The 26,868-nt window shown below is 42.1% G+C and overlaps 3 protein-coding genes across 10 annotated transcripts; 1 reads left to right on the top strand and 2 right to left on the bottom strand.

The window, feature by feature from the left end:
- Positions 1 to 1,450: 1,450 nt before the first annotated feature.
- On the top strand, positions 1,451 to 5,006 carry srsf9 (serine and arginine rich splicing factor 9). Of its 7 annotated transcripts, none has more exons than XM_023983729.2 (5): positions 1,451 to 1,584; positions 2,834 to 3,013; positions 3,200 to 3,393; positions 3,961 to 4,133; positions 4,253 to 5,006. In XM_023983729.2, exons 2-5 carry the CDS (start codon positions 2,856 to 2,858, stop codon positions 4,484 to 4,486), a joined length of 759 nt encoding a protein of 252 aa, XP_023839497.1. In that variant the 5' UTR covers positions 1,451 to 1,584; positions 2,834 to 2,855; the 3' UTR covers positions 4,487 to 5,006. The 7 variants fall into 7 exon arrangements, with proteins under 7 accessions (XP_023839497.1, XP_070297545.1, XP_023839493.1 ...); XM_070441444.1 differs by having other exon boundaries at positions 1,452 to 1,584; positions 2,537 to 3,013; XM_023983725.2 differs by lacking the exon at positions 1,451 to 1,584 and adding an exon at positions 1,691 to 1,800.
- Positions 5,007 to 5,189: 183 nt separating this feature from the next.
- On the bottom strand, positions 5,190 to 6,432 carry triap1 (TP53 regulated inhibitor of apoptosis 1). The gene is made up of 2 exons (XM_023983732.2): positions 6,140 to 6,432; positions 5,190 to 5,832 (listed from the first exon to the last, which is right to left on the bottom strand). Exons 1-2 carry the CDS (start codon positions 6,284 to 6,286, stop codon positions 5,755 to 5,757), a joined length of 225 nt encoding a protein of 74 aa, XP_023839500.1. The 5' UTR covers positions 6,287 to 6,432; the 3' UTR covers positions 5,190 to 5,754.
- A 140-nt stretch (positions 6,433 to 6,572) lies between these two features.
- Positions 6,573 to 26,442, bottom strand: sgsm1b (small G protein signaling modulator 1b). Of its 2 annotated transcripts, none has more exons than XM_023983723.1 (23): positions 26,231 to 26,442; positions 26,083 to 26,126; positions 24,001 to 24,076; positions 21,446 to 21,608; positions 21,187 to 21,336; positions 16,879 to 16,946; positions 16,296 to 16,438; positions 16,064 to 16,195; positions 15,811 to 15,932; positions 15,616 to 15,683; positions 15,355 to 15,518; positions 14,251 to 14,380; positions 12,193 to 12,384; positions 11,939 to 12,084; positions 11,596 to 11,724; positions 11,305 to 11,472; positions 11,094 to 11,156; positions 9,481 to 10,947; positions 8,714 to 8,921; positions 8,510 to 8,619; positions 8,323 to 8,419; positions 7,872 to 8,039; positions 6,573 to 7,619 (listed from the first exon to the last, which is right to left on the bottom strand). In XM_023983723.1, exons 1-23 carry the CDS (start codon positions 26,235 to 26,237, stop codon positions 7,531 to 7,533), a joined length of 4,104 nt encoding a protein of 1,367 aa, XP_023839491.1. In that variant the 5' UTR covers positions 26,238 to 26,442; the 3' UTR covers positions 6,573 to 7,530. The 2 variants fall into 2 exon arrangements, with proteins under 2 accessions (XP_023839491.1, XP_023839492.1); XM_023983724.1 differs by having other exon boundaries at positions 21,187 to 21,333.
- Between the last annotated feature and the right edge of the window lie 426 nt (positions 26,443 to 26,868).

Raw genomic sequence — 26,868 nt, 5'->3', positions numbered from 1 at the left:
TAAGTATGCTCTCTCTAATTCTCTCTTTCTCTCTCTCGGAGGACCTGAGCCCAAAGACTGATGCCTCAGGACTACCTGGCATGATGACTCCTTGATGTCCGCAGTCCACCTGGCCATGCTGCTGCTCCAGTTTCAACTGTTCTGCCTGCGGCTATTAAACCCGAACCTGTTCACCGGACGTGCTACCTGTCCCAGACCTGCTGTTTTCAACTCTCTAGAGACAGCAGGAGCGGTAGAGATACTCTCAATGATCGGCTATGAAAAGCCAACTGACATTAGTCCTGAGGTGCTGACCTGTTGCACCCTCGAGAACTACTGTGATTGTTATTATTTGACCATGCTGGTCATTTATGAACATTTGAACATCTTGGCCATGTTCTGTTATAATCTCCATCCGGCACAGCCAGAAGAGGACTGGCCACCCCTCATAGCCTGGTTCCTCTAGGTTTCTTCCTAGGTTTTGGCCTTTCTAGGGAATTTTTCCTTGCCACCGTGCTTCTACACCTGCATTGCTTGCTGTTTGGGGTTTTAGGCTGGGTTTCTGTACAGCACTTTAAGATATCAGCTAATGTAAGAAGGGCTATATAAATATATTTGATTTGATTTCATATTATACATCATATTCACCCTCTATAACAACTGTGTGATAACAAAAAGGCTGCAATGTTATTTTAAAAATCCTTTATCAAGGGAGACAAATCACATAAACCTTATTGATACAAATGAAATTTTACCTGATAGGGCTGTAATAATCACCCTCTACAGATGTTTAAATGCTCGGTTCTGAGAGTTGCCCCTCTGCTTGTTCCTGAAAAATCAGACCTCCCATCCACATGCACACATCTCTGTCATGGAAGCATTTAGATGTCAGATTAGATGTGTCCCACAGCATGACAGAGACAGTGGTGACACAGAAGTGTTTTGGAACCTTCTTCTGTTGGCCTCCCTCCTCATCTCTATGGTTCAATGTTCCACAATGCAGCAGAACCTCAACTAGCTCTTAAGCTCACTCTGGTGGTGGCTACAGTATTAAAGGAAGGAAGCCATATCAGAAAAATGGACAGAACATAGAAAAAGTAATTGAGTAACATACAAAAAGTATTGAGTAAACCAGTCAGTGAGATTAACATGACATTGGGTAAATTATCTGACATTTTTGACAATCTTGTTGACTGTCCTTGCATCCATAACTTTTACTAACTGTAAATTCATTTGAGAGTGATTTATTCGCCAGCCCCATCCAACCCTCAAGTTACCAAACAAAGTAACAGGGTCAGACTGTTGAAATTAGATTGTGCCTTGCCTCCAAAGGGAAGATTATATTGATAAGCCTATGCAAATCATTTTCTGTCTCAAAAGTGGGCGCGTATTTCTGACGTTGAGAACCAGCGACAGCTCAATTATTATTACATTCATAACCGATCAAAGTAGCTCTTGCTATTTACGCTTTAACGTTGAAGAGGAGACTAGACTTTAGCTTAAGCATTTCTGACGTGAAGATCCAGCGACTGCTCGAGCTGACATGCTGCATTGAGGAAGCGACTGCTAGATAGCGTTCCCATATTTTTCATAAATTACACTGAGGTATGTCTGAAAATAATATTTTTTTTATAGCAAGTAATTCGCTACTCATAAACGACCAAAATACCTGTTGCTATTTACACTTTAAAATTGAAGAGGAGAGTAGACTTCAGCGTTAGTATTTCTGACGTAGAGATCCAGCGACAGCTCGAGCTGACTTCCTGCATTGTAGAAGCACTGCTTGATAGCGTTCCAGTATTTTACATACATTACACTGAGGTATGTCAATTTTTTTATAGCAAATAATTCGCTACTCAAACGATCAAAGTGCCTGTTGCTATTTACACTTTAAATTTGAAGAGAAGAGTAGACTAGCGTAGTATTTCTGACGTAGAGATCAAACGACCGCTCGAGCTGACTTCCTGCATTGAGGAAGAGACTGCTAGATAGCGATCCCGTATTTTACATAAATTACACTGAGGTATGTCTGAATTTTTATAGCAAATATTTTGCTACTCATAAACATTCATAACCGATCGATGTACCTGTTGCTATTTACACTTTAAAACGGAAGAGCAGAGTAGACGATAGCGTTAACTAGCTAACGTTAGCCTAGCTAACAAAGATGGAATCAGAGGGCTAACGTTTGCTATCTAACGTTAGCTAACTACTGTATCGAACGTTACCTAGTCAATCACTTCGTCACAGGAGGCTAGTGGCACATTTGAGGAGGACGGGCTCATGGTAATGCATGGAGCGGCATCGGTGTGAAATGGTATTAAATACATGAAACACACCTTGAAGTGCCAGCCCTCTTTGCTGTCTGTTTAGCTAACTGTAGCACGCCTCTTTGCTACGAAGCGGTTTGTAAATTATAGGCTACGTCACTTTGAGGGAAGGTCAGTAGTACCAGAGTAGTACTAGCTAGCTAGCCACTAATTAGTGTATGTTCAAACGACTTCTGATGGCTATATGGTTTGAGCTAAGGCATTCATCATTATCCTGTGTTTTAAAGCTTTCAGACTGGTCCAAGGTGCTGTGCAGATTGTCTTGAACTCAACATGTAACGTTACTACTACTACTCCTCCTGCTCCACAAAGATTCTAGATTTTTCCTAATTAAAGCATTAGAAGAGAATGGACAAATGTGGATTGGGACTAAGATTAGGATACGGATTCTAGATTTGAGGGTAAATTTAAAGCATTAGAAGAGGATGGATATGGATTGGGATTAGGATACGGCTCACCTCCACCTTTGTTCTTGGAATGGATCAGTGAGTTTGAAGCCTGCAGGTGCCTTCGGTTTATTTTAGCAGGGCCTATCCAATACCAACAATGACTGATGGAAGGATCTACGTGGGAAATCTTCCAATGGATGTCCAGGAGAGGGACATAGAGGATCTCTTCTTCAAATATGGAAAAATTCGGGATATCGAACTAAAGAATAACAGGGGAACCATCCCTTTTGCTTTTGTTCGCTTCGAAGATCCACGGTGAGTTCCTGGAATGATCTAGTGTATGTACACGTCCAATCACAATACCTGGCTGTTTGGCAAGGTGTTCTTCTCTGATTTAGTAACATCGCCTGGGACTGACCTCAGTGACTGGATGGAGAAGGCGTTGACAAGTGTATATCCCTTAGGCAAGTAAGTAAGGAGTTCTGTGCTCTCTTCTCTTAGGGATGCAGAAGATGCTGTCTATGGAAGGAATGGATATGGATTCGGAGACTCCAAGCTGCGTGTAGAATACCCTCGCTCCTCTGGCGCCAAATTTAGTGGCCCTATGGGAGGCGGAGAAAGAGGAGAAGGAGGGGGTCCTAAGGGGAGGTTTGGGCCTCCAACTCGGAGATCTGAGTTCCGGGTGATAGTGACTGGTAGGTGGACGTTCTGAGTCGTAGGCAGTGTTGTTTTTGTCTCTCTCTCTTGGCGGACTGGAGGTCAAAGGGACTAAATGGAGGTCAAGTCAGCTGCCCAAAACAAACAGGAACAAAACAGTAAAAGCTCTAACTGATCATGTTGACTGCATATACCCAAACACCGGCCATAGTGACTGGTAGGTGTATGTTTTATCATTCATTTTTGTTTTACCCATTGGTATTTCTCAATTGTATCTGTGTTGTATGTCGCCTAATATAGCTAGACATTCCTACGTCTTAGATTTCAATCTGGCAGTCAGATCATACGTCACTTTTCTTTTAAATCAAGGGAAAATATTAGTTGAGAAACTGACAGTATGTGCATACTTATAGTATCCCTCAAAGCTTTGCATGAAAATGTAGACGCAAATGTGAATTGGAGATATGCCACTTGAAACAGGTCTATAAGAATCTGTAGTTGAAAAGGCATAGTTGATAGTATCAAAATAATCACTTTTCCACTCCAATAAGCATTATGCAGACTTGGCACCTTCTTGTATGACAATGTGCTGTCTCCCCTCCCAGGCTTGCCCCCATCAGGGAGCTGGCAGGATCTTAAAGACCACATGCGTGAGGCAGGGGATGTGTGTTTCGCCGATGTGCAGCGGGATGGTGAAGGGGTGGTGGAGTTTGTCCGTCGGGAGGACATGGAGTATGCCCTGCGCAGACTGGACAGGACTGAGTTCCGTTCCCATCAGGTGAGTACATCTCTCCACAGCAAAACATGTCAAATAGGAGTGCATTTGCGAGTTACAAGCTTATTCAAGCTCATGACGGAAGATGGTCTCCTCAGTCAGTTGCTCTGTATGTCCTTCAGGGGGAGATGGCAAACATTCGTGTCCACGGAGAACATGGTGCCAGTTATGGTCGCTCGCAGTCCCGCTCCAGATCCCCCCGGGGGCGTGGCTACTCACCACCTCCTTACAAAAGCAGAGGGTCCCCTCCACAGCGCTACCAGTCACCTCCACGGCGCCATGTGTCCCGCCATAGCCCCCCAGCGAGGCGACACCCAGTAACACACCACAGCCCACCCCCACGCCACTACCGGTAGACCAGCCAGCCATTCACAAGAGGGCACTGATGATTAGGGGCAGTTTAATTTTGTTTCGTTTATACCAGATCTCCTCCCTGACACACACAAATAATTGTCCCCCTTTTGCTTGCTATGTGCATTCCATGGTCAGTCACTCCTGCCTTCTTGTTGGCCTTAATATGGTTGATTTATTTTCCTGTTGATTGATGTAAACTTCAGTTCCCTGTGTCAGCGCACTGTAGTGAGCTGAGTTCTGATGTCTGGTGAGACCATTTGTTAACTTGTCAATTTACTGGTCTTGCTGCTCTAGGTCATGTATGAAGATGATCCATTTGTGATGAACACTGCCCTGAGTGTGACACTCAACAAAAACTAAATGTGAACATCTGCCTGCAATGTATATTTTTAAATGAATTGTAAGTGTGGACCTCCAAGTGTCTGAATACCTTTTGGAAATTGTTTGATTGTAATCTGCTGGTAAACCTGAAATCCTTAAATTTGTTTTATTTTAAATAAATGTCAAACTTTTTAATCAGTTCATTCCTTCCCCTCTCAATGTTTTGGCCACCTGTGGTGGCTGAATTCAAGATCATTTTGTTTTTCAAACCAAACACCTGCACTCAACGGGTTGTCACGTTGCAGATTGGGTTTCATGCTATACCTTTTGATGTAATTTCTGGTCCATCCGCAGAGCTGAAAATATGAATTGGTAGTAATGAAACATGATTATTCTATTTATTGCTTTGTCAATGTATATGTTAATCACATTGCATCACTGAACTAAACTCATTCCAGTAAAAAAAAATAACTTGGAGCAAAGAGACCCACACAATTTATAATCTTGCACAGTGTAAACCAAGTCCAATGCATCCACATTGATGCACTCTTCAGTTGTCTTGAGGGACATTATGCCAGGACACTAATAGACATTGACAATTCCAGAATTTAAAAAGTTCAATGAAACTCCCTTTGCAAAGCATCATAGTCCTTTACAATGATAAACTGATGTTACCACCACATTACGATGTTTATTGGTCTGACCCAAAATGTCTGGATTCATATGTTCCTTTTCTTATCAATGCCCAACATCCAAAGTCCAATCCCAATTGTCATTCAGCACTTTGGATCCTTCATATGAATGCTCTTTAGTCTCCACACTAGAAGGACTGCGACCTCAAACAAAACCCAATTCAAGCTAAATTGGTGGACACCCTGTTCATGTTCCATTGCATGCCCAGTAAGCAATGGCAGTGAGTCACAAGGCAACGTTGTTGGGGAGATCCATCTCATCTGTCACCTTTCTCTTTATTTGGGCCCATGAATTCTACGCCATCAATGGGAATGTCCTTTTCTTTTATGGCCTTCTGCAAATACAAGCACAACATATGTAGCTGTAACATTAGATTAGACACTTGCATTTGATGTTTAAAAAGACATTGGATCGAGAGGACAATAGGCTATCAGGAAGTGAGTATATTTATTTACAATATATGAATATAGATGCCCTGTGTTTCAGTCATGTGAAGAATAGACTTGTGGCCTGACAGCTGACACATTGGTGTTGCATCATTTTGGTTAGCTAATAGTACGCGGTACAGCAGTTATCAATGCGTGGTGATGATGAGCAGGCAGATGGCTAACATACGTCCCTTTTTGATATCATGTATTTACCTGGACACAATGCTGATATTTCTTGAACATTTCGGTACAGGGATCACCGCTTCGATCTCCCTTCAAGAATTTCTCAGCAAACCAACGGTTAAAGCACTGGTCATATTCCCGTTTTAGGTCAGTGCAGCCCTCTCCAACACTATTCATCTTCAATGCAGAATAAACATAGACCGTATGAGAATAACAAATACTGAAAGAATAAGGATAACGATTAATTATTGAATTTATTGCAAGCAAAATTCTCTTCCGCACAGTTCTCTTGACTTCCCTTGAACTATATGATCTGTTTGGCCAGACACCATTGCGTATTTTGATGACGTAATATACAAGCGACACATTGTTAAAGCAACAGCACACTTTGGCTACAGGCAAACAATTTTACACCAAAGACTGCACAGAGAGTGAAATGAATTAAACCAAACTTTGCACAATGCTGAATCCAAAATATACTGATTGTTTAATACACAGCAAAGTAATAACAACAATAAACAATTCAAGAATACGTTGAAAAAATAAGAGTATTTTTCTCATGTTTGTCGGTATATTTATCTATTGTCGTCAAGCAACAAATCACATGTACAGTGGCCTACGTGTGTGTGTACATATCTGATATTAAACAGTATAGCTACATTGTTATACTCACAGATACTTTTGAATATTAGCCTGTGTGTTTCAAATAATTGTACAGTTACCATTACAGTACAACAGCAATACACGCAGACATTTAGCCGATAAGGAGAAGATAAGAGACAGATTTAAGCACTTAATACAAAAACACTGGAATACATGGGGGACAATATGTTTGAGATACAGCCAGGGGTTTCAGCAAGTGTTCCTGCGATGTTGGAGAGGTGCAAGCTTTTTGGCTGCACCTTTACTCTGTGAATGGTTCTAACTGATGGGAAGTATATGACGGAAATGTACAAACAAGATCTCATTTGGTTATCATATTGAGAATATCCCTGCACAAGATAGCTACATTTAAGGCAAAACAAATACAAAAACATTCTGAAGCAATATGCAAAGAGTTTTTGTTTTCAAAAGGGTACATTCACTAAGTGAACAATTGCATTTTTTCATAAACTTATTGATTATAATGTTAATTACCTGAACATAGGAAAGTGCTTTTAGGGACTGAGACAGAAATACTGCATTGTGCAATTATTGTAGTGTGACAACAGCTTCAGTATGGTTCACCTGACGATTTCAGGGTTAAAAATAATGATTGAGAAGCGTGATTTTAAAATACTGACCACTATGTCTGCTTTTGTCAATTGTTGGTTTAGCTTTCATACAAATACAAGTTACGATTTTCAGAATACATTAATTTTATGTGACTTTCTCACAATTTTGCACACTGAGTGAAAGGGGAGGAAAATACACATGCTGGATCACTTGTTTTCTATGAGAGTCTGCACTTTGAGGACCAAGTCTCGAGCCATCGTTAGGACCTGCGGGATGTTGTGATGCTCAGCCATTTCTGAAGAGGGAAATCAAATCAAAAACACACTGTGTCACTCGAGCCTAGCTGCTTGTGCTGATTTACATATGAGTGTAGTCTATGGAGGTAGCTAGACTTTATGCCTTTGTCAGCAAGCACAGTAAAAGCAGTTGGTACCTTCAGATCATACATTTAGCAAATAAACACTCAGTGGCAATGAAATGAATGAAATAACTGAATGATCAAATATTCCATTCCATAACAACATCTAATGTCATCGTTTAGCCTCACCGTTAAAGAACTTGATGATGTCAGTGAAGTCCATGTTGTTCTCCAGGATGATGTCTCGGTATATCTCCACCAGTGCCAGAGCAATGAAGAGGACAAAATGAGTGGAGGAGGTATACGTGGCCGCCCAGATGGTCTCCCACACGGAGAACACATCATCATACAACATCTCTGGAGGAAGAATGACACATCAGGTTATATACTGAGTAGGACTGTCAGATGTGACCTGCCTGCAGAAGAGTCATGTTACTGAAATAAAAACATTGACAATGACATTTTCCTAAATCTATACAGGTCCTTCATATTGTATACCTTGAACACAATTAACTTAAGTTTTAACATCATCAGCATGAACTATTTCCTCTGGTTCCAATGTGAAATCCCCCTTTCTGTTTGATTCCGTCACCATACAGATAGTGTATGCGGTCGAACACGCCCATGCAGATGCCAGTACCTCTTTTGAAGTCCAGCAGGAACCAGCGGTAGCAGAAGTAGAAGTGAGTGTAGTCTCCATTCATCTGCATCAGTTCAAAGAGCTCTGAATCAAGGATCTAGTGGTAAAAAATGGCAAGTGCCTATCTTTTACTACAATGTAATATCACTGTACTTATAATAATGTGCATGTGTGATTATGTATGTACCTGGATGAGGGAGCGCATGTTGGCAAAGTGTGAGTCCATGGCCCCTCCATGGGGGAAGTTCTGATTCATCCTCTTCATCAACTCAGAGAAGCAGCTAAAAGCCATGACCTCTGAGAAACACATCAACAGCAAATTATTCATCTGATCTTACTCATGTCTGTGAATAATGCAGTTCTAGGAGAGCTATTCTTCATGCAGACTGACCGTCATCCAGAATGACCAGTAAAGGAGCCAGCAGATCACACATGCCCTGGACATAGCCAATCTCCAGATGCTGCCACACATAACTGCACATTATGTTGCGTAGTTTCTCCAGGTTAGCAGGAGTGAAGTACCAGTAGGATCTGTCACAGCGTCTCACATCCTTATCAATGCGATGCAGGTTGAGCAAGTACAAGTCCAGCTGCTCTTGCTGCACAGAGTGATAAAAGGGACTAAGGTTAGTTAAAGCGGTTCATGTTCAAATGGCTACTGATTCATTCCAGCATTGTGACAGCTCTGTTTGTAGTTGGGTATTTTATTAGGATCCCCATTAGCTGTTGCAAAAGCAGCAGCTACACTTCCTGGGGTTCACACAAAACATGAAACATAATACAGAATGACATAATACAGAAAGACCATCAATAGACAAGAACAGCTCAAGGACAGAACTACATACATACACACAAACTATCCAGGTCAAATAGGGGGAGCGGCGTTGTGCCGTGAGATGTTGCTTTATCTGTTTTTTGAAACCAGGTTTGCTGTTTATTTGTGCAATAGGAGATGGAAGGAAGTTCCATGCAATAAGGGCTCTATATAATACTGTACGCTTTCTTGAATTTATTCAGGATTTGGGGACTGAAAAGACCCCTGGTGGCATGTCTGGTGGGATAAGTGTATTGTATGTTGAACCAACTCTTAGCCAATCAACCCCTAAAATCTGCAACATGCATTACAGTGCACACAGGTAACTCATTTGGAGTACTTACAGAGTAGGTAGTCCCTGCTGGGGACACTACCACTGGTGAAACCTCAGGTTTGAGTTCCTCTGTCACAACCAAAAAGTCAGCCTGGGGGTAGAGACTCTCCATCTCAGGCTCCTCCTCAGACAGGGTTGGCTCAGTTCCATCAAGACTGGTGTTGGAGCTTGCATGCAGGACATGTTCCCCTGAAACAACTCTCCCCAGGGCCAAGAAGGGGGCAGCAGGGGGAGCCATCAGGCCGGACAAGGGTCTTGCCCAGGCCGTGGGAATGTCCTCCATCTCTAAGGCAGAGGGCGAGTCATCAGAATCTAGTGTATCAGGAGAACGCATAGAGGGGGCTGTCACTGTAACACTGGCTTTGGCCTCTAGCTGAGGTGGCTTCAGTACGGGCATGCAAGGTGCATGTTTCTCTGAATCTATGGCAACTGTCATTTCTGCAGCTTTGGTATTGCTTTTCTCAGGGACACTGGCCTCCACAGTGTCTAATGTTTTGGTTTCGGCTATTTCTGAAACCTTTTCTTCGGTACTATCCATGTCTTTCTCACAAACACAAGCGTCGCTGGTTTGAGGGGTTTTAATGTTTTGTAATTCAGATTCTGTGATTTCTTCAATGTCAGAGAAGTTTGGGTCCTCTTTTTCAGCAATACCAGCCTCCACTGCTATTGTTGAAGCTTTGTTTCCTTCTGTTAAAGATGGCTCTGTGGCACAGGATGGTTCTGACACTGGGGCTTTGCTCTCTTGTGTTTTATTAACTGTGGCCTCGCCTAGTGGTGGAGCTGGAATATATACATTAGAAACCTCCGTTTCTAGTTTGAGAATATCAGTATTCTCAGTTGCGTACGCAGCTCTCACAGGCAGCTTTGGGTCTTTTGTGGTGGAAACTTCAGACAACCCATTTCCCGCAACTTTGTTTTCTGTTTCAGTATTTCCTAAGAACTTCACGTCTTCTTTGTCAGAACCCCTTTCTTTAACCCTCTCTGGGATTTGTATGATTTCTACCGATTCAGAGCATTCAACCTCTTTACTCTCTGGGGCTTTGGACTCTTGTGTTGGAGCCTTAGGACGCTCCTCCCCTGCCTTGTCATCAACTGTTATCGTGACCTTTGGTTCCTCTGTTGATCTTGAGACAGGGAGATCCTCTGTTAGCTTTGACCCAGCCTGGGCCTCTGCCACTGGCCTAGATGCAGCTCCCTGGGGCTCTGATGGCTCTGGTGATGGCTGAGTGGCAACTGTTTTGACAGTTAAATCAGTTGCAGGAAGTTTTGTTGCAGGGCTGTTGTTGTTTGTGCTTTGGGGCTGTTCTGGAAGACCTGAGCCAACAGATATTTTTGGGGGTGGGTTTCCAGATTCTGAGGTAACATTTGGGTTGGCCACATCTGGGCAGTCTTTCAATGGAATTTTGGACACCTCTTTGCCTTCCTCTGGCTTCATCTCGGATTCTATCTGATCCACCTCCTCCACAGACCCAAATGCCTGCAACACCGGACAACAGACAGTGAATACCCAGCATTCTAAAGTCTCCCTACTATTGTAATGCACAACTTTAAGTATTCAGTATTAAGGAAAACTATAATGTTATGTGGTGATGTGTTATGCCCCAGAAAGAAAGCCTCCTGTACCTGTGTGCTACTGCTGGAGTCGCTCTGGGCAATCCGTTTCTCTGAACTTGTGCTCTGTGAGGACTGGTGTAGGATATGGGGTCAAATGCCATCCAGGAAGAGAACACCATGAAGAATCATATGTTAGTACAGTATGTTAACCATATGCCAATGAGTCACTAACTCTATCATGTATGGCCCTCATCAAATGGGACAGGTAGGACCCCCTTACATCAGTGCTGATGGTGGAGTCTCGCTGCACTGGTCCTGGTCTTTCCACAGAATTGCACTTGGCTATGGCTTCAGCATGCTTCTCCCCCTCCCTCTGCTTGACGATGGCCTCACAGCCCAGCCACTCCTTCATAGTCTGCTCATAGTAGGCCCGCACCTGCTCATCCACCTACACACACACACAGATGAACACACAGGGTCACTAGTATGTAATAGTATTACACATAACCCACCTCCCTACTTGGATTCCAGAGTTAGTAGTTTTACCTCATGACAATATAACAGTACTCACCTCCAGCCTACGTTTCTGGGTCATATCGAAGTGGTAGTGTCCAAGCAGGAATGGCCAGACCTCCTTGCGTATTTTCGGGGCCACACCACCATAGTACACCATCCGCAGAAGCTCATGCTCATCATACGCCTAAGAAAAGGTTGTGAACGTGATTACATATTGACTCAATACAGAAACATACAAGTTTAGTACGGTCATCGGTTGCAGTGGAATGTTGATGTTGGTGAATGCAGATGCATTCAAGCTGTGACCTGTTAGCTAAGTCATAAGGAACATGCACAGTCACTGCAGGTTGTGGTTGTGTGTACAGTATGTTTAGAGCAGATGGTACAGTAGATCTTACAGAGCAGTCCTGGAGGAAGCTGCTCCAGACATCCACAGTCAGCCCTCCCCGGGCATCATGAGGCACGTTAGGGTCAACGATGGTAGGGTTGACCAGGGCAGAGAGGTGGATACGAACGGTGGACAGGTGACGGCAGTAGGCAAGCCCTTCAATGAAGAAGTGAAGAAACACGCATGGTTATCAGTCCAGCCATAACATGAAGACTATAGCATTTGAATCAGTTTCCTAAAGGAATTCATGATGCATGTACTCACAGCCATAGAAAGCACGGGAAATGATCTGGTACTTCATGGTGTCACAGAGGAGTTTCAGGGGAGCCCTGTCCTGGTTGCAGCCGTTGGGTAGTGAGCCAACAGGGGATCCGTTCTGAGAGCAGGAGAAACAGGAGGACTTCCTGGGGGTGGGGTGCCACATGTTCACCGCCTGGTCCATCAGCTCTGGAGCCACTGGACACCAAACAGGATCAATGGTATCATCAGCAGGAACATCGTCATCATTGTCATTAGCAACATGATCATCTAGAACTGATGGATGATTTGGGTGACTTTCTTTAATAAAATACACTACAAGTCAAAGGTTTCACAACACCTACTCATTCAAGGGTTTTTCTTTATTTTTTTACTATTTTCTACATTGTAGAATAATAGTGAAGATATCGAAACTATGAAATAACACATATGGAATCATGTAGTAACCAAAAAAAGTGTTATATCAAAATATATTTATATTTGAGATTATTCAAATAGCCACCCTTTGCCTTGATGACAGCTTTACACACTATTGGCATTATCTCAACCAGCTTCACCCCTGAATGCTTTTCCAATAGTCTTGAAGGAGTTTCCACATATGCTGAGCACTTGTTGGCTACTTTTCCTTCATTCTGCGGTCTGACTCATCCCAAACCATCTCAATTTGGTTGAGGTCAGGGGATTGTGGAGGCCAGGTCATCTGATGCAGCACTCCATCACTCTCCTTCTTGGCCAAATAGCCCTTACGCAGCCTGGAGGTGTGTTGGGTCATTGTCCTGTTTAAAAACAAATTATAGACCCACTAAGAGCAAACAAGATGGGATGGTGTATCGCTGCAGAATGCTGTGGTAGCCATGCTGGTTAAGTGTGCCTTGAATTCTAAATAAATCACAGACAGTGTCACCAGCACATCATCGCACCACCTCCTCCATGCTTCACGGTGGGAACCACATATGCGGACATCATCTGATCACCTACTCTGCGTCTCACAAAGACACTGTGGTTGGAACCAAAACCTCAAATTTTGACTCATCAGACCAAAGGACAGATTTCCACCAGTCTAATGTCTATTGCTCGTGTTTCTTGGCCCAAGCAATTCTCTTCTTATTATTGGTGTCCTTTAGTAGTGGTTTCTTTGCAGAAATTCGACCATGAAGGCCTGATTCACGCTCTGAACACTTGATGTTGAGATGTGTCTGTTACTTGAACTCTGTGAAGCATTTATTTGGCCTGCAATTTCTGAGGCTGGTAACTCTAATGAACTTATCCTCTGCGGCAGAGTTAACTTTGGGTCTTCCTTTCCTGTGGCGGTCCTCATGAGAGCCAGTTTCATCATAGCGCTTGATGGTTTTTGCGACTGCACGTTCAAAGTTCTTGAAATGTTCCGGATTGACTGACTTTCATGTCTTAAAGTAATGATGGACTGTTGTTTCTCTTTGCTTATTTGAGCTGTTCTTGCCATAATATGGACTTAGCTTATTTGGTAAAATACCATCTTCTGTAAACCCCCCTACCTTGTCACAACACAACTGATTGGCTCAAACGCATTAAGAAGGAAAGAAATTCCACAAATGTACTTTTAAGAAGACACCTGTTAATTGAAATTCAATGAAGCTGATTGAGAGAATGCCAAGAGTGTGCAAAGCTGTCATCAAGGCAAAAGGTGGCTATTTGAATAATCTCAAATATAAAATATACTTTTTTGGTTACTACATGATTCCATATGTGTTATTTCATAGTTTTGATGTCTTTTGACACAGAATAAACAAACATTTGACCGGTAGTGTATATGTCTTTTTTTAAACATGGAAACATTGACAAACCAAGCCAGAAGATGGAGGTGTGACAAAGACAACTTCATGCCCATGCATGGTCTGAAATCCAGGGTAACCAATGTAAGGTGTTCACAGGGCTACAGGTACAGGGGCTGGACAGAGAGGTGCTGAGGGAAGGGCAATGGTCAACAAAACGAACGGTGAGAGAAAAATAAATAATGAAAAAGTATATTATGTACAAATTTCAACAGAAAATTGACACAGAATAAGGAGATCACAAGTGACATACCAAAGTCTGACGGTGTACCAGGGAGCAGGATCCGGAAGACATAGTCAGTGGCCTCGTCCTCCTCTTTATCCGACACAGACTCCACAGACCCCTGCGGACTCCTCTTACGCAACTTAGGGAAAACCTTTCCCTGTAGTCAAAGGAAGGTAGTGCACTCAGTATAAGACATTAACATGTTGTTATTATGACGATTCGCGAGAGTGATTAAAGTTGATTTGATCTTACCCTAAAACTCAGATCCCTATCATTGAATTGTGATGCAAGACTAGGCTAGATGTAATTAATGATCCAGCCAATCTCAAGTCAGTCATCTTTTCCTTTTCTGTTTTAAAAAACAACAACATTTTTTAGTAATTTAGCAGTCTTATCCAGAATGACTTACATTTAGTGCACTCATCTTAAGATAGCTAGATGAGACAACAACACGTCACAATCGTAACAAGTACATTTTCCCTCAAAGTAGTTAACAGCAAAGTCAGTGGTACAGTAGTAGGAAAATTCCATTTGTATAATTTTTGGGGGTCCTTGTCTTTGGTCTGCAACTTTCCTTCATGTTGGTTTGAGGACGTATTAAGACCCCACTCACTCTCTCTGCCACCCCGAGGTTGTATAGTCTTTCACTGCTCCGCCGGGTAATATACCACAACCTTAACAAAGTTATATTCTACAGCAGCCTGTAAATTATAGTGTCATCTCTACTACGATTACCACTTTTATCATCACAACCCCTCTAAAAACTTCCTCATGGGTTTCCCTTTGCTTTGGCAGGTCAGGGTTAATATTATCTAATTGGAGGCTAAATTGGTAATAAGATCAATGAAATTACAGTGTCAGTGTAAAAGTAACCCTCTGGCAGCAGTGTATAGTACTAACACAGAGATCAGAGTTACCCTCAGTCCAACAACATCCACTCTGCTATAGATTAGCCTGTTTCTAATGCTACAAGAAACAACTAGCTAAATCATACCATCTCGTTTCAATTGGTTTAGTGGATGTGGACATAATAGCTACAGTAAACATTTGCGATCTGAATCATTGTCATGAATTCCAAATGTGAGGGTTATATCTGGTGCATGTTAGGACATTTCTATGTTCCATGCTGACCTTTCCCCTCTGGGACCACAGGGGGGGGTCGAGTTGTCCGTGTGGCAGCAGGCCTGTCTCCAGGCAGGTCAGGAACTGGAGCAGGTGTCCTCCCCGGGGGAACCGCAGCGGAGGCCTCTGGATCCCATCCTGACTCACCAGAACCACTGTTCCACCACTGTCCACTGGGAAAAACCGTGATCACAAGATCAAGAAGACACACACAAACACATGGATACAAAGATATATGCCTACATAATTAAAAAGAGGTTCCTTCTGTACCTTGCTGATGGCAGTGCAGATAAACAATCTCCTCCAGGCGAATAGTCATGGCAAAGTCCCAGTAAACACTGGGAAAATCAATATGAGAAATTGCTGAGATTTAAACAATATCCAATTATATAAATTGCCATGTCCTTTGTAGACACCTATAAGTGTCAGAATAGGTTTCTTTACTGTGATTTGATATTACATTACCTTTTTTCAGTGTCATCTGCCACAGTGCCATTCATGAGCTGGTTGGGGGTCCATTTCAGGGTCATGAGATCTGCAGTCTGGTGGAGAGACAGGTACCCTGGGATAGACTCCATGTCATCCCTCTGTTGACCAAGACAGGAGATTTGTACAAAGCGTTCCTTGCTGTTTAAACAGTGATGAAAAGCAATGCCAAGTCCTTTAACACGCAGAGAGAAAGAGAGAGAGAGAGAGACACACACACACACACACACACCGGCTGCACCAGGACGTTGTTCTTGCCAAACAGCAGTGTAGCCCTGTTGTTCTGATGGAGGGACTCAACATAGTCCCGAGCCCACAGGATGGGCCGATCTTCCATACTGCCACTCGACTGCCTCTTCTGGATCTATTAGAAAATATCAATGTATTCCAGACCATTGGACCATTTTTTATGCATCATATATTATACACACACATTCGTTTAAACACATAATCCACACACTAACCAGGGCAGGTCGCCTAGAGGGGGAGTCCTGGCGACAGTGGCCACTGTGGATACGGTGTCTCTGGACTAGCTCATCAGCAGAGGGGTCTGTCCAGAAGTGGTCGGCTGTCTTCACCTTAGTGTACTCCAGAGCACAGGGGCCGACTGCAAGGCATAAGGGCAAGAAAACACTGAGATCCACAACAGTTTTCATGTAGAAAGGTGTAGTCACTATTTCTAACTTCTAAAGCACTGTACTGAACCATCATCATCCAGAGTGAAAGTTAGAGGTACCAGCAATGTCAATGTTACCCTCACAGTAGAAGGTAAATGCACTTGTCCATTATAAGTATGAGTACAAATTCAATTTGGAGTTATTTTCCAGTATATTTAACTTCTAAACCACAGAATTATGGCATTATCTGAAATAAGGCAATTTCCACTGTAAAGCACTAGTCTCTAATGTCATGTTTTATCTACAGATTATCTCAGAGGGAGTCACATTCACTGTAATGTGCCATTCAGTGTGCTATTTCTTATCTTATTAGAGATCTGTCCGGCCACATCCTGGCAAGAGAGGCCATAAGAAGAGGTTCCATCAATACCTAACAGAGAGGCAAGGATTGGTCCATCCACAGGATCCATTAGAATGGCCTCACTGTCATAGAACGTACTGGAAGAGAGAAAATCATGTTTCCTCAAAATGGTGCAAGAAGAACCATTGCTGCATGTTCACTGAAAAGCGACTATAAGTACAGATGTCAGATCTTAATTTGACCCGTTTAATTGCAGCAGGAAAATAATCTTGCAGCAGGAGGATTTGAATATCTGAAGAAATATTTAGAATGGCGCCAGTGGGCAGCTGGAATACAATGCAGTACCGTACCTACATTGTACCTTAGACTGGAGGTCCACTGTGCCCCAGTTCAAGTAGTCTATGTAGGCTATGTGCAGGCTACAGCGCATCTCGTGTGAATTCTTATGTGGATTATAATAAATTGACATTTGTAGGGGTAGATGTATTTTTTGTTAGGTAAAATCATTTTTTTTTATCAACTGTTTTATTATATGTTCAAGGCAAGTCATAATGCAGCCCTACAGTAGGCTACACCTAAACCACAGCCTACTGTAGCCTATCAAAACTAATACACCTAAACCACAGCCTACTGTAGCTTATCAAAACTAATACACCTAAACCACAGCCTACTGTAGCCTATCAAAACTAATTGCACACATAGGCTTATAATATCAGATGTAAAGACAAGATGAAATTGAGAATAGTGAGGTATCCTACAGAATGGAGTGCAATGGTGGATGAAAGAGTGACTCAGATTTTAAAACCCCCAAGAATTTGGGAACCCAGAGAATTCATATATGTATGTATGTGTGTGTGACACATACATATGTATATGTATCTATTCTCATACATACATCCATATATATTATACACACTACCGCTCAAAAGTTTGAGGTCACTTAGAAATGTCCTTGTATTTGATAGAAAAGCAAMATTTTTGTCCATTAAAATAACATAAAATTGATCAGAAATACAGTATAGACATTGTTAGTGTTGTAAATGACTATTGTAGCTGGAAACGGCAGATTTTTTATGGAATATCTACATAGGCGTACAGAGGCCCATTATCAGCAACCATCACTTCTGTGTTCCAATGGCAGGTTGTATTAGCTAATCAAAGTTTATAATTTTAAAAAGGCTAATTGATCATTTGAAAACCCTTTTGCAATTATGTTAGCACAGATGAAAACTGTTGTCCTGATTAAAGAAGCAATATAACTGGCCTTCTGTAGACTAGTTGGGTATCTGGAGCATCAGCATTTGTGGGTTTGATTACAGGCTCAAAATGGCCAGAAACAAAGACCTTTCTTCTGAAACTCGTCAGTCTATTTTTGTTCTGAGAAATTAAGGCTATTCCATGCGAGAAATTGCCAAGAAACTGAAGATCTCGTACAATGCTGTGTACTACTCCCTTCACAGAACAGCGCAAACTGGCTCTAACCAGAATAGAAAGAGGAGTGGGAGGCCCCGGTGCACAAGTGAGCAAGAGGAGTTCTTGACGCCATCTGTCAAGCATGGTGGAGGCAACGTGATGGTCTGGGGGTGCTTTGGTGGTGGTAAAGTGGGAGATTTGTACAGGGTAAAAGGGATCTTGAAGAAGGATGGCTATCACTCCATTTAGCTACGCAATGCCATGCTCCGGGACGGCRCTTAATTTGCTCCAATTTCCTCCTACAACAGGACAATGACCCAAAACACAGCTCCAAACTATGCAATAACTATTTAGGGAAGAAGTAGTCAGCTGGTATTCTATCTATAATGTGGTGGCCAGCACAGTTACCGGATCTCAACCCTATTGAGCTGTTGTGGGAGCAGCTTGACCGTATGATACGTAAGAAGTGCCCATCAAGCCATCCAACTTGTGGGAGGTGCTWCAGGAAGAATGGGGTGAAATCTCTTCAGATTACCTCAACAAATTGACAACAAGAATGCCAAAGGTCTGCAAGGGTGTAATTGCTGCAAATGGAGGATTCTTTGACGAAAGCAAAGTTTGAAGAACACAATTATTATTTCAATTAAAAATCATTATTTATAACCTTGTCAACGTCTTGACTATATTTCCTATTCCTTTTGCAACTCATTTCATGTATGTTTTCATGGAAAACAAGGACATTTCTAAGTGACCCCAAACTTTTGAAGGGTAGTGTATATTTTCTATTCTCATACACACATACATACATACATACATACATACATATATACATACATATATGAACGCTATGATCTTCTCACATCTGAGATATTGCCTCACATGCTGGTCAAAAGCAGGAGCTACTATTCTGAAACCAATTGAGTCACTTCTCAAACAAACACTTAAGATTTTATATAACAAACCAAACAGTTACCACCATTGTCATATCATTTACAAACATAATTTATTTAGTCTGGATAGCTTTAAAATTTCTTCGGGATCGGTGTCCCGTCCACGGGACGGTTGAGCTAACGTAGGCTAATGTGATTAGCATGAGGTTGTAAGTAACAAAAACATTTMTTGTCTTTAAGATCCTGTATGATCTTGGCCCCTCCACCCCTATGCCGGCATATCATGCTCAAGGAAATAACCTCCAGGATAACAAGGAAAGTAACTAGAGGGGATTGCGTTGTCCCTTTTCAACACAGTAAAATCAGCCTTCTCTGTTAGAGCTACAATATACTGGAATGCAACGCACATGGACTTGAGAAGCTGCACTGATTATTGTACTTTTACATTTGAATTGAAAACATGGCTAAAATCTATCCAAACCTGTACACATGAGTTATCTGTGGTTCCTCATATGTAAGACGACAGTTGATGATAGTGTTGTTGTTGTTGTTAGAATGATATACTATTGGATGTAATGTATTTGTATTGTTTTAGTGAGTATGTGTATTGTTGCTGTGCAATTGTCCTTAGCTGCCCTGGAACTACGGGTGCAAATGATCTTTTGGCTAACCCCGGCACATTTACATGTGTAAATGATGTTGCATTATTGAAGTTGATTAATGTGCATTGTCCCCTATAAATAAATAAATAAATAAATACAGTATATACAGTATGTATGAATATGTGTGTATGAGAATAGAGAATATATATATTATATACATACTGTTGATCTGGGGGGTGTTGGGGTTTTAAAATCTGAGTCACTCTTTCATGCACCATTGCACTCCATTATAGGATACCTCACTATTCTCAATTTCATCTCGTCTTTACATCTGATATTATAAGCCTATGTGTGCAATTAGTTTTGATAGGCTACAGTAGGCTATAGTTTAGGTGTATTAGTTTTGATAGGCTACAGTAGGCTATAGTTTAGGTGTATTAGTTTTGATAGGCTACAGTAGGCTATAATTTAGGTGTAGCCTACTGTAGGGCTGCATTTCAGATACACTTGACACCGTGTCATAGTGGAGACCAATATCTATCTTGTGTTAAGGTATATAAAACGAAGGTTGTTGATGTGTATGGCTGCATTTCACATACATTTATGTACATTTGAATGTTGCAGTAATAGGACCTATAGGCCTACAGTAACAATAGGACATTATTATTAATATTCTGTCTGGTGCTTTTATTTATTTTATTTTATTTTTTACCCCCAATTTCGTGGTATCCAGTTGGTAGTAGTTACAGTCTTGTCTCATCGCTGCAACTCCTGTACGGACTCGGGAGAGGCGAAGGTCGAGAGCCATGCGTCCTCCGAAACACAACCCAACCAAGCCGCACTGCTTCTTGACACAATGCCCATCCAACCCGGAAGCCAGCCGCACCAATATGTCGGAGGAAACACCGTACACCTGGCAACCTGGTCAGCGTGCACTGCGCCCGGCCCGCCACAAGAGTCGCTAGTGCGCGATGAGACAAGGATATCCCTGCCGGCCAAACCCTCCCTAACTCGGACGACGCTGGGCCAATTGTGCGCCGCCCCATGGGCCTCCCGGTCACGGCCGGCTGCGACAGAGCCTGGGCTCGAACCCAGAATCTCTGGTGGCACAGCTAGCACTGCGATGCAGTGCCTTAGACCACTGCGCCACCCGGGAGGCGTGTCTGGTGCTTTTAGAGTTTGAGCGAGCGAGAGAGGGAGGATGATTTTGATGGCTGGCACTGCTCCGAAATGACTGGACTGTTCCCACATGGAGATAAAGAGAACTGAGGGTTTTCAGTGAATGTATGTAAATCACAAGGTTCATTTGAAATTTCCTGATGCGCAGGGGRAAAAATGTGACAAAAGAGTGATCAAATTAAGATCGGACATCTTTAGTATACATATTGAGCAGCTACGATTGTTGGTATTTGTAATATCAGACACAATGTCAGACTTTCAGCTGGAATCTGATCTGTTGATTGATTGCTAACCTGCTGTTCTCCACTAGGTACATGACAATCTTGTCCAGAAGCTTCTCCATGAGAGCAGTGCGGATCCATAGGTTCCTCAAGCCCTGAGGGGGGAGGTTGGTCACTCCGGGTTGCTTCTGAACACTGCCATTATTTAGTTGAGCCTGTCTGCTGGGGAATACAGAGAGGAGTGTTTGATACACATTTTGTATTAATTTATGGCATATTGGTGTGGGGGGGGGGGCTTCGGAGTAATGACTAGCCAAGATCAATGTCTTACTTGGTCTCGATGAGCTGCTCTAGTTCCTGGACCTTCTGACAGAGTTCCTCCGCCGGGGTGAAGCTCTTCCCTACCTTCATGAAGAGTGCTGCTACCTTATTACTGCAAAGGAGGCCCGCTGCTCGCCTCTTCAGCCCATGGAGCACACATGCCTCCACTACAGCTGTAGACACACGGACACACATAGTATTGAATATACAGACACCAACAGTACACAGAGTTTGGGTTCAAAACCAACTTTCCCCAAAGCGATATTCATTAAGCTATGATTGCATACACTGTAAACAACAAATAAACCACATGCAGAGTTTGCTAATTAGATTTTCAGGCGCACCCAGTGAAAACCCTTGGACAGTCTGAGTGCTACTGCAGGGAAGCAGAGACGGGTTAGAGGGCAGGTGCAGGTGGCTCTCAGCAGGACCAGAAATAGACTAAAAACTGACAAACGCTGTTTACTGTTGCTAGGATATCCGTGGATGTRTGGAGGTGTAGTATCAACACCTTTGCAGAGTGTCTGCTGTCAGTTAAATTTAACACAGATGGACCTACACATCTCTTATTCTTTACTATGGCTGTGGCCGGTGCCAACCTAAAATCAAGCTGTGTTCGGTTGAGAACGTGACCGTACACAGATTTGGGTGGTAGGAGGTGGCAGGGCTTGACATTTCAACTCCACAGGATGATGCCCAATGTCACTTGCTCTGTAAATGTCAATGTAGTCATGAGACATATTAATTTTAAAAAAACATGTTCTGACTGGCATTTACCTCCGTTCAATTCAACCAGCAATAATCCACCTACTTTTGACTCCATAATCTTACTGCTGTGCTCTTAATGTAACAATAATCCTATGTGTCACATCACAAGTGTGAAATGTGAGGCTGTGACACCAGAGTGATGGGGTGGAGGACAATTGTGAAGAGATTACAAAGCACTAGTTCAAACCAACTGTGATTCTTTAGTTGACGGAGAATAGCAGCACTGCTTGAGTCTGCGATGAGAGAGAAAGGTGCTCTTTGTTTTTCATTAACTTATATTTGTACTATATTTTCAAGCATAGCAATTCCTAATAGAAGTAGTGTAAACATAATTGTCAGTGTCATCATTATTATTGTCTAGCTCCCCTGCCCATTCCTCAAACTACCTTGAGTCAGTATATGTTATCTCCAATCAGCAGCGTGGTCTGGGTTGCTGCGTGTCCAGCCCCCGTACCCTTTCCCACCTACTGAGGAGATTCCCACTTGCACTTTGCAGAGTATTGCTCTATGTCGTGACAGCAATAGATTGGTATAGTTTTGTAATTTGTTAACTACCAGTTGCCCTTTTCTGAGTATTGATAAATGTTTTTCTAWGAGAGAGGGCTCACCTTTCATTTTTACCCATTTGTGGTGTTTCAGTAAATAGTCTCTTAGCTGTAAATAGCTAAAGAAATCTGACTTTGGCAGATGGCAGTCTGAACTTAGTTCACCGAATGATTTAATTTGGTTGTTCTTCAAGACTTGGTGTACATATTGCAAATGAAGTAATGACCACCTTTGGAAACCTGAATCGAGTGATAATGTGGGAAAATCTGTAAGATCTGCAGTACCAGTTAGGGATGATATGCCCATAGGCAGATGGAGACTACATTGAACTTTCCTCCAAAACTGGAGCGTATGCTTTGACCACGGGTTCTTACTATCACAGTCTGTCCTCTTATCCAAGTAATCATTGGTTGCAATTGGGTGGCCCAGAAGTACCACCTACATTTTGGTAGGTGCTCTTTGGAGATAAGGTTACTTTCATCTCACAAAAAAATATTATGTATTTCTTGCCACGATCTCTTACTTCTTTCTATCCACTCTTCTCTGGCTCTTATTACAATAGTAATGGTCTTCGGTCAAAGATGAGAAACCAAGCAGGTAAGTATCTGTTACACATACTGTAAGCCAAGCAGTCATTAATTTAAATCAACACTTCGACCCACCCAGACCAGCTATGCAGCTAGGCCTGCCCATCAACCATGGCATGCACCCTCCCTCCCATCCAGTCACTAGAGCACAGCACTGCCATGTGGCACTAAAGTCCTTCAGTGGGCTTGTAATAATTAAGTACCTCACTGTGATTGTTTTCAATTTAAATGGTCAAAAATAAACAAAAATAGCTTCTTAGCAAAGAGTCATTTCTCAAGCAAGAATTTTGCTAGGAGGGGAAAACTGAAAACTAGCTGTTATTGGCAGAGGTTTGGAACTCTCTTTCTTATTGGTCTATTAACTAATTTACCGTCTGGTGACGTCACCAGGCAGGCCAAAACTCCATCCCACAAAAACAGGGTGAAATTTCAGGTCGCCTTTTTAAACAGCTAGAAGGGAAATATCATAATTTTCACAATATTATTCCAACCTCATTATGTGGAAATATATATAAAACACAAGACTATCACAGTTTTGACTGCACTGGGCCTTTAATAGGGGGTTAACAAACCATAAAAACTCWAAATAAGCAAGTCAAAACTCCAATGAGCCATATGAACTGTAAATTCAATAAGTAATATATTACTACATGAACACACTCACCACAGAAGGATATGATATGGCTGCTGTCTGCATGCACAAACTTCCGAGTCACTGACTCCTCCATGATCTGTTTCACCTGAGAAAAAAAAGAGAGAGACATAAAGTTGAGGTGGGATTTGATATGACAGGCACTTAACAGAGACAGGGTCTGACAAGAGGAGGCACAGAAAGAAAATAAATCAAAGTGCAGAAGGAGGCAAGGATGGGGAGCGATTTTGCAACAATAGATAATCACGGGTAAGCGGAGGGAGGGTGGGGAGGGAATGCAGATCCTGAGTGTGCAGATCCTGAGTGACAGACAGGGTGGGAGATGTTTATCACTTCAGACAAGACAGAGCTTGACCAGGTTAAAAAAAGAGCGACTAAAGTGTATATTTTCAATGATTTTCCAGTTAAATAACTCTTCATCAAACAACCTAAAAGCTATGTTATTTTAGCATTTCTCATACAACCACATAATAAAACACGACAAACACACAATAGTGAAATATGGTGTGACCAATTCCCAGATTATGAAATTATACAGTGCAGAGAAATTGTGAACATTGCGAGGAAATGGATAGAAATTGAATCAAATCTACTAAAAACGGAAGAAAAAAAGTCTGGGTTTGAGATACAGTATATATTTACTATCACCAACTAGGACCCTCTTCCTTGCTGCATGACCTGGTGCTAGTCATGTCCCTTGTGTGATGTGGCCTCCACATGCAACCCTCACACTACTGAGAAAAACATCCTGTTTACCCTCCCAGGGGGCATGTGACCAATGATTGCCTTCATAAGATGAGAAAAATTGTTATTGGCAGAATAAGAGTGTTTCTCTTGCATGTGCCTGTGTGCATGTGTGTGACTGCCTGTTTGCTTGTGTGTTCAAGCATGCATGCATGTGTGTGGCACAAAGATGGACAGGGCTATCCATACAAATTAAAACACAATACAATCTGCTGCTAATAATGCCTTTTTACTTTTAGTTTTCTATCAGGGCAAAATAAAATAACATCTCATAAATGGAGCTAGAACAGAGGACACACCAGCGTGCAGCTACAGGGAAAATAAGCCAGACAGGGAGTTGGTTTCTTCTCTCCCTTTCAGGTTCCTGTAGTGCTGCAGCCCAACTATACCATAAGCCAGACAATTTTCCTTTGAAGAATGGTCTGGCTGTAGCTAACAGATAACTGCGAGGAGTCCCCAAATAATAAACTGTGACGTTATGTCACAAGAGCAACATCCTTATCACTTTATTTGGATAGTTTGTAGAGCATCTACCGATGGACTATCTGCAGACTATCAGTAACATTTCAATTTACTATCTACTAATCCTAACCCCAGCCATAACTCTAACCCTAAACTTAACCCTTACCCTAACCCTTATTCTAAACCTAACCCTTTGTTGATATTATGACCATCTGTAGAGCATCTGGACTATCCAAATAAAGTGTGACCACTATCTGGACTATCCAAATAAAGTGTGACCACATCCTTTAGGCCTAATTTCTAGGCACAGGATGAACCAAGATATCATCTGATCAATTGATTACGTGTTTTTTCATATAAAAGAGAGAGGGGTAATAGGCTATCCGAGATATGAGCATGCCCAGTGAATTGAGTTGCCCTCCATTACAGCATTAGCATTCAGATAAAAGAAAAACACAAGAAAGAGCTGTTATCAATAATCCTAATGATGCTGCTCTTGGCTCTGCACTGTGACATGCACACGTATTCACGTCATGCAGAGATAACATATCCATTACTGCTACATTGATCTTGGCGTTATTGCCTAGGCCTGCCTACTGATACCAAATAATTGCTGTCTCTGTATATATACACGTATTTCAATCCAAGTCGGCCCTGAACGCATCCTTTATGATAAAATCACGATCCAAAGAATATAATATCCTATTAGACTACATGTATCCTTATGATCAATTTATTCAAGCATATACATCAGACTTCCCGGTGTCTCCATTTTACAATCTTATGTTGGGCATCCAACTACAACAGAACGGCTGCCAGAGATCCATCACCAACGGTTGCTTCTAATAATTAGTCGTTAAAAACATTGCAAATACTGAAGGCACTCACCTCTTTCTTCACATTGCGCAGCAATTTCTGACGCGTCTCGGCCTCTGGAATAAAAAAACATAACGGTATCATTGAAAGTTGGTGAGGCATTCAAGCCAATTTTGATATTTTATAACATAGCCTATTCAAATCGAAAAACCTAATTTACCTCCCATTGCGCCCCGCTGTTGATTCAATCGCACAAGGACAGCTATTTGCTTCAAATGAGTCCCTCTCTTCAATTTACACTCTGGCAGATTGGGAATATGCGACCGAACGCCCCCTTTAAAGCGACACGGTGCAATACACAGCCAATTCTTGATGATAGGGCTTGTATTTGCGGTCTATGGTTGATAAAGAATGCACGGACGCACGCAGGTAGACTACACACACAGGCAGGTACACGGGCACGCTCTCTCACTCTCTTTGTCACTCACTCACCCATTCACACAACATAAGGGGTTAAATGTGTGGGTTGAAAGATATTCCACTGTTCCAAGGTATTCTAACTGTCCACTGTTTTATTTTGCAGTGTAATCTGTGATTATCTCAAACTAATATATTATGAGAGTATACCTAATCTGCATTAGGTTTACCAATATTGTCAAAATTACAGCTAATGAAAATTAAGATATAGCCAGGCCTACAATTAGCTTCAATGTACCACCATCTCCATTGTAGTCAATGTGAACATTTGACAAATATAATAGGCTATAATCACGCGGTGTATCAAAATAAATTAGTAGTACCACAATTTGAGGTAAACATATATAGAATTTTGGTGTTTGCGTTTTCAATGACAACCCA

The sequence above is a fragment of the Salvelinus sp. IW2-2015 genome, linkage group LG4q.1:29, assembly GCF_002910315.2.
Source record: "Salvelinus sp. IW2-2015 linkage group LG4q.1:29, ASM291031v2, whole genome shotgun sequence".
Taxonomy (NCBI): Eukaryota; Metazoa; Chordata; class Actinopteri; order Salmoniformes; family Salmonidae; genus Salvelinus; species Salvelinus sp. IW2-2015.
Note: the sequence above shows the minus strand (reverse complement) of the source record. Positions and strands in the feature narration are given on the sequence as shown.

What these genes read in the sequence shown, in the direction of transcription:
- srsf9 (XM_023983729.2), top strand. Translation starts at nt 2,856, where the DNA reads ATGACTGATGGAAGGATCTACGTGGGAAATCTTCCAATGGATGTCCAG. An exon ending in GTTCGCTTCGAAGATCCACG is followed by an intron (nt 3,014 to 3,199) that starts GTGAGTTCCTGG and finishes CTCTTCTCTTAG; the next exon opens with GGATGCAGAAGATGCTGTCT. An exon ending in GTTCCGGGTGATAGTGACTG is followed by an intron (nt 3,394 to 3,960) that starts GTAGGTGGACGT and finishes CTCCCCTCCCAG; the next exon opens with GCTTGCCCCCATCAGGGAGC.
- triap1 (XM_023983732.2), bottom strand. Translation starts at nt 6,286, where the DNA reads ATGAATAGTGTTGGAGAGGGCTGCACTGACCTAAAACGGGAATATGAC. An exon ending in AATATCAGCATTGTGTCCAG is followed by an intron (nt 5,833 to 6,139) that starts GTAAATACATGA and finishes TTGTATTTGCAG; the next exon opens with AAGGCCATAAAAGAAAAGGA.
- sgsm1b (XM_023983723.1), bottom strand. An exon ending in CCTCTAGGCGACCTGCCCTG is followed by an intron (nt 16,196 to 16,295) that starts GTTAGTGTGTGG and finishes ATTTTCTAATAG; the next exon opens with ATCCAGAAGAGGCAGTCGAG. An exon ending in ACAACGTCCTGGTGCAGCCG is followed by an intron (nt 15,933 to 16,063) that starts GTGTGTGTGTGT and finishes CTTGGTCAACAG; the next exon opens with AGGGATGACATGGAGTCTAT.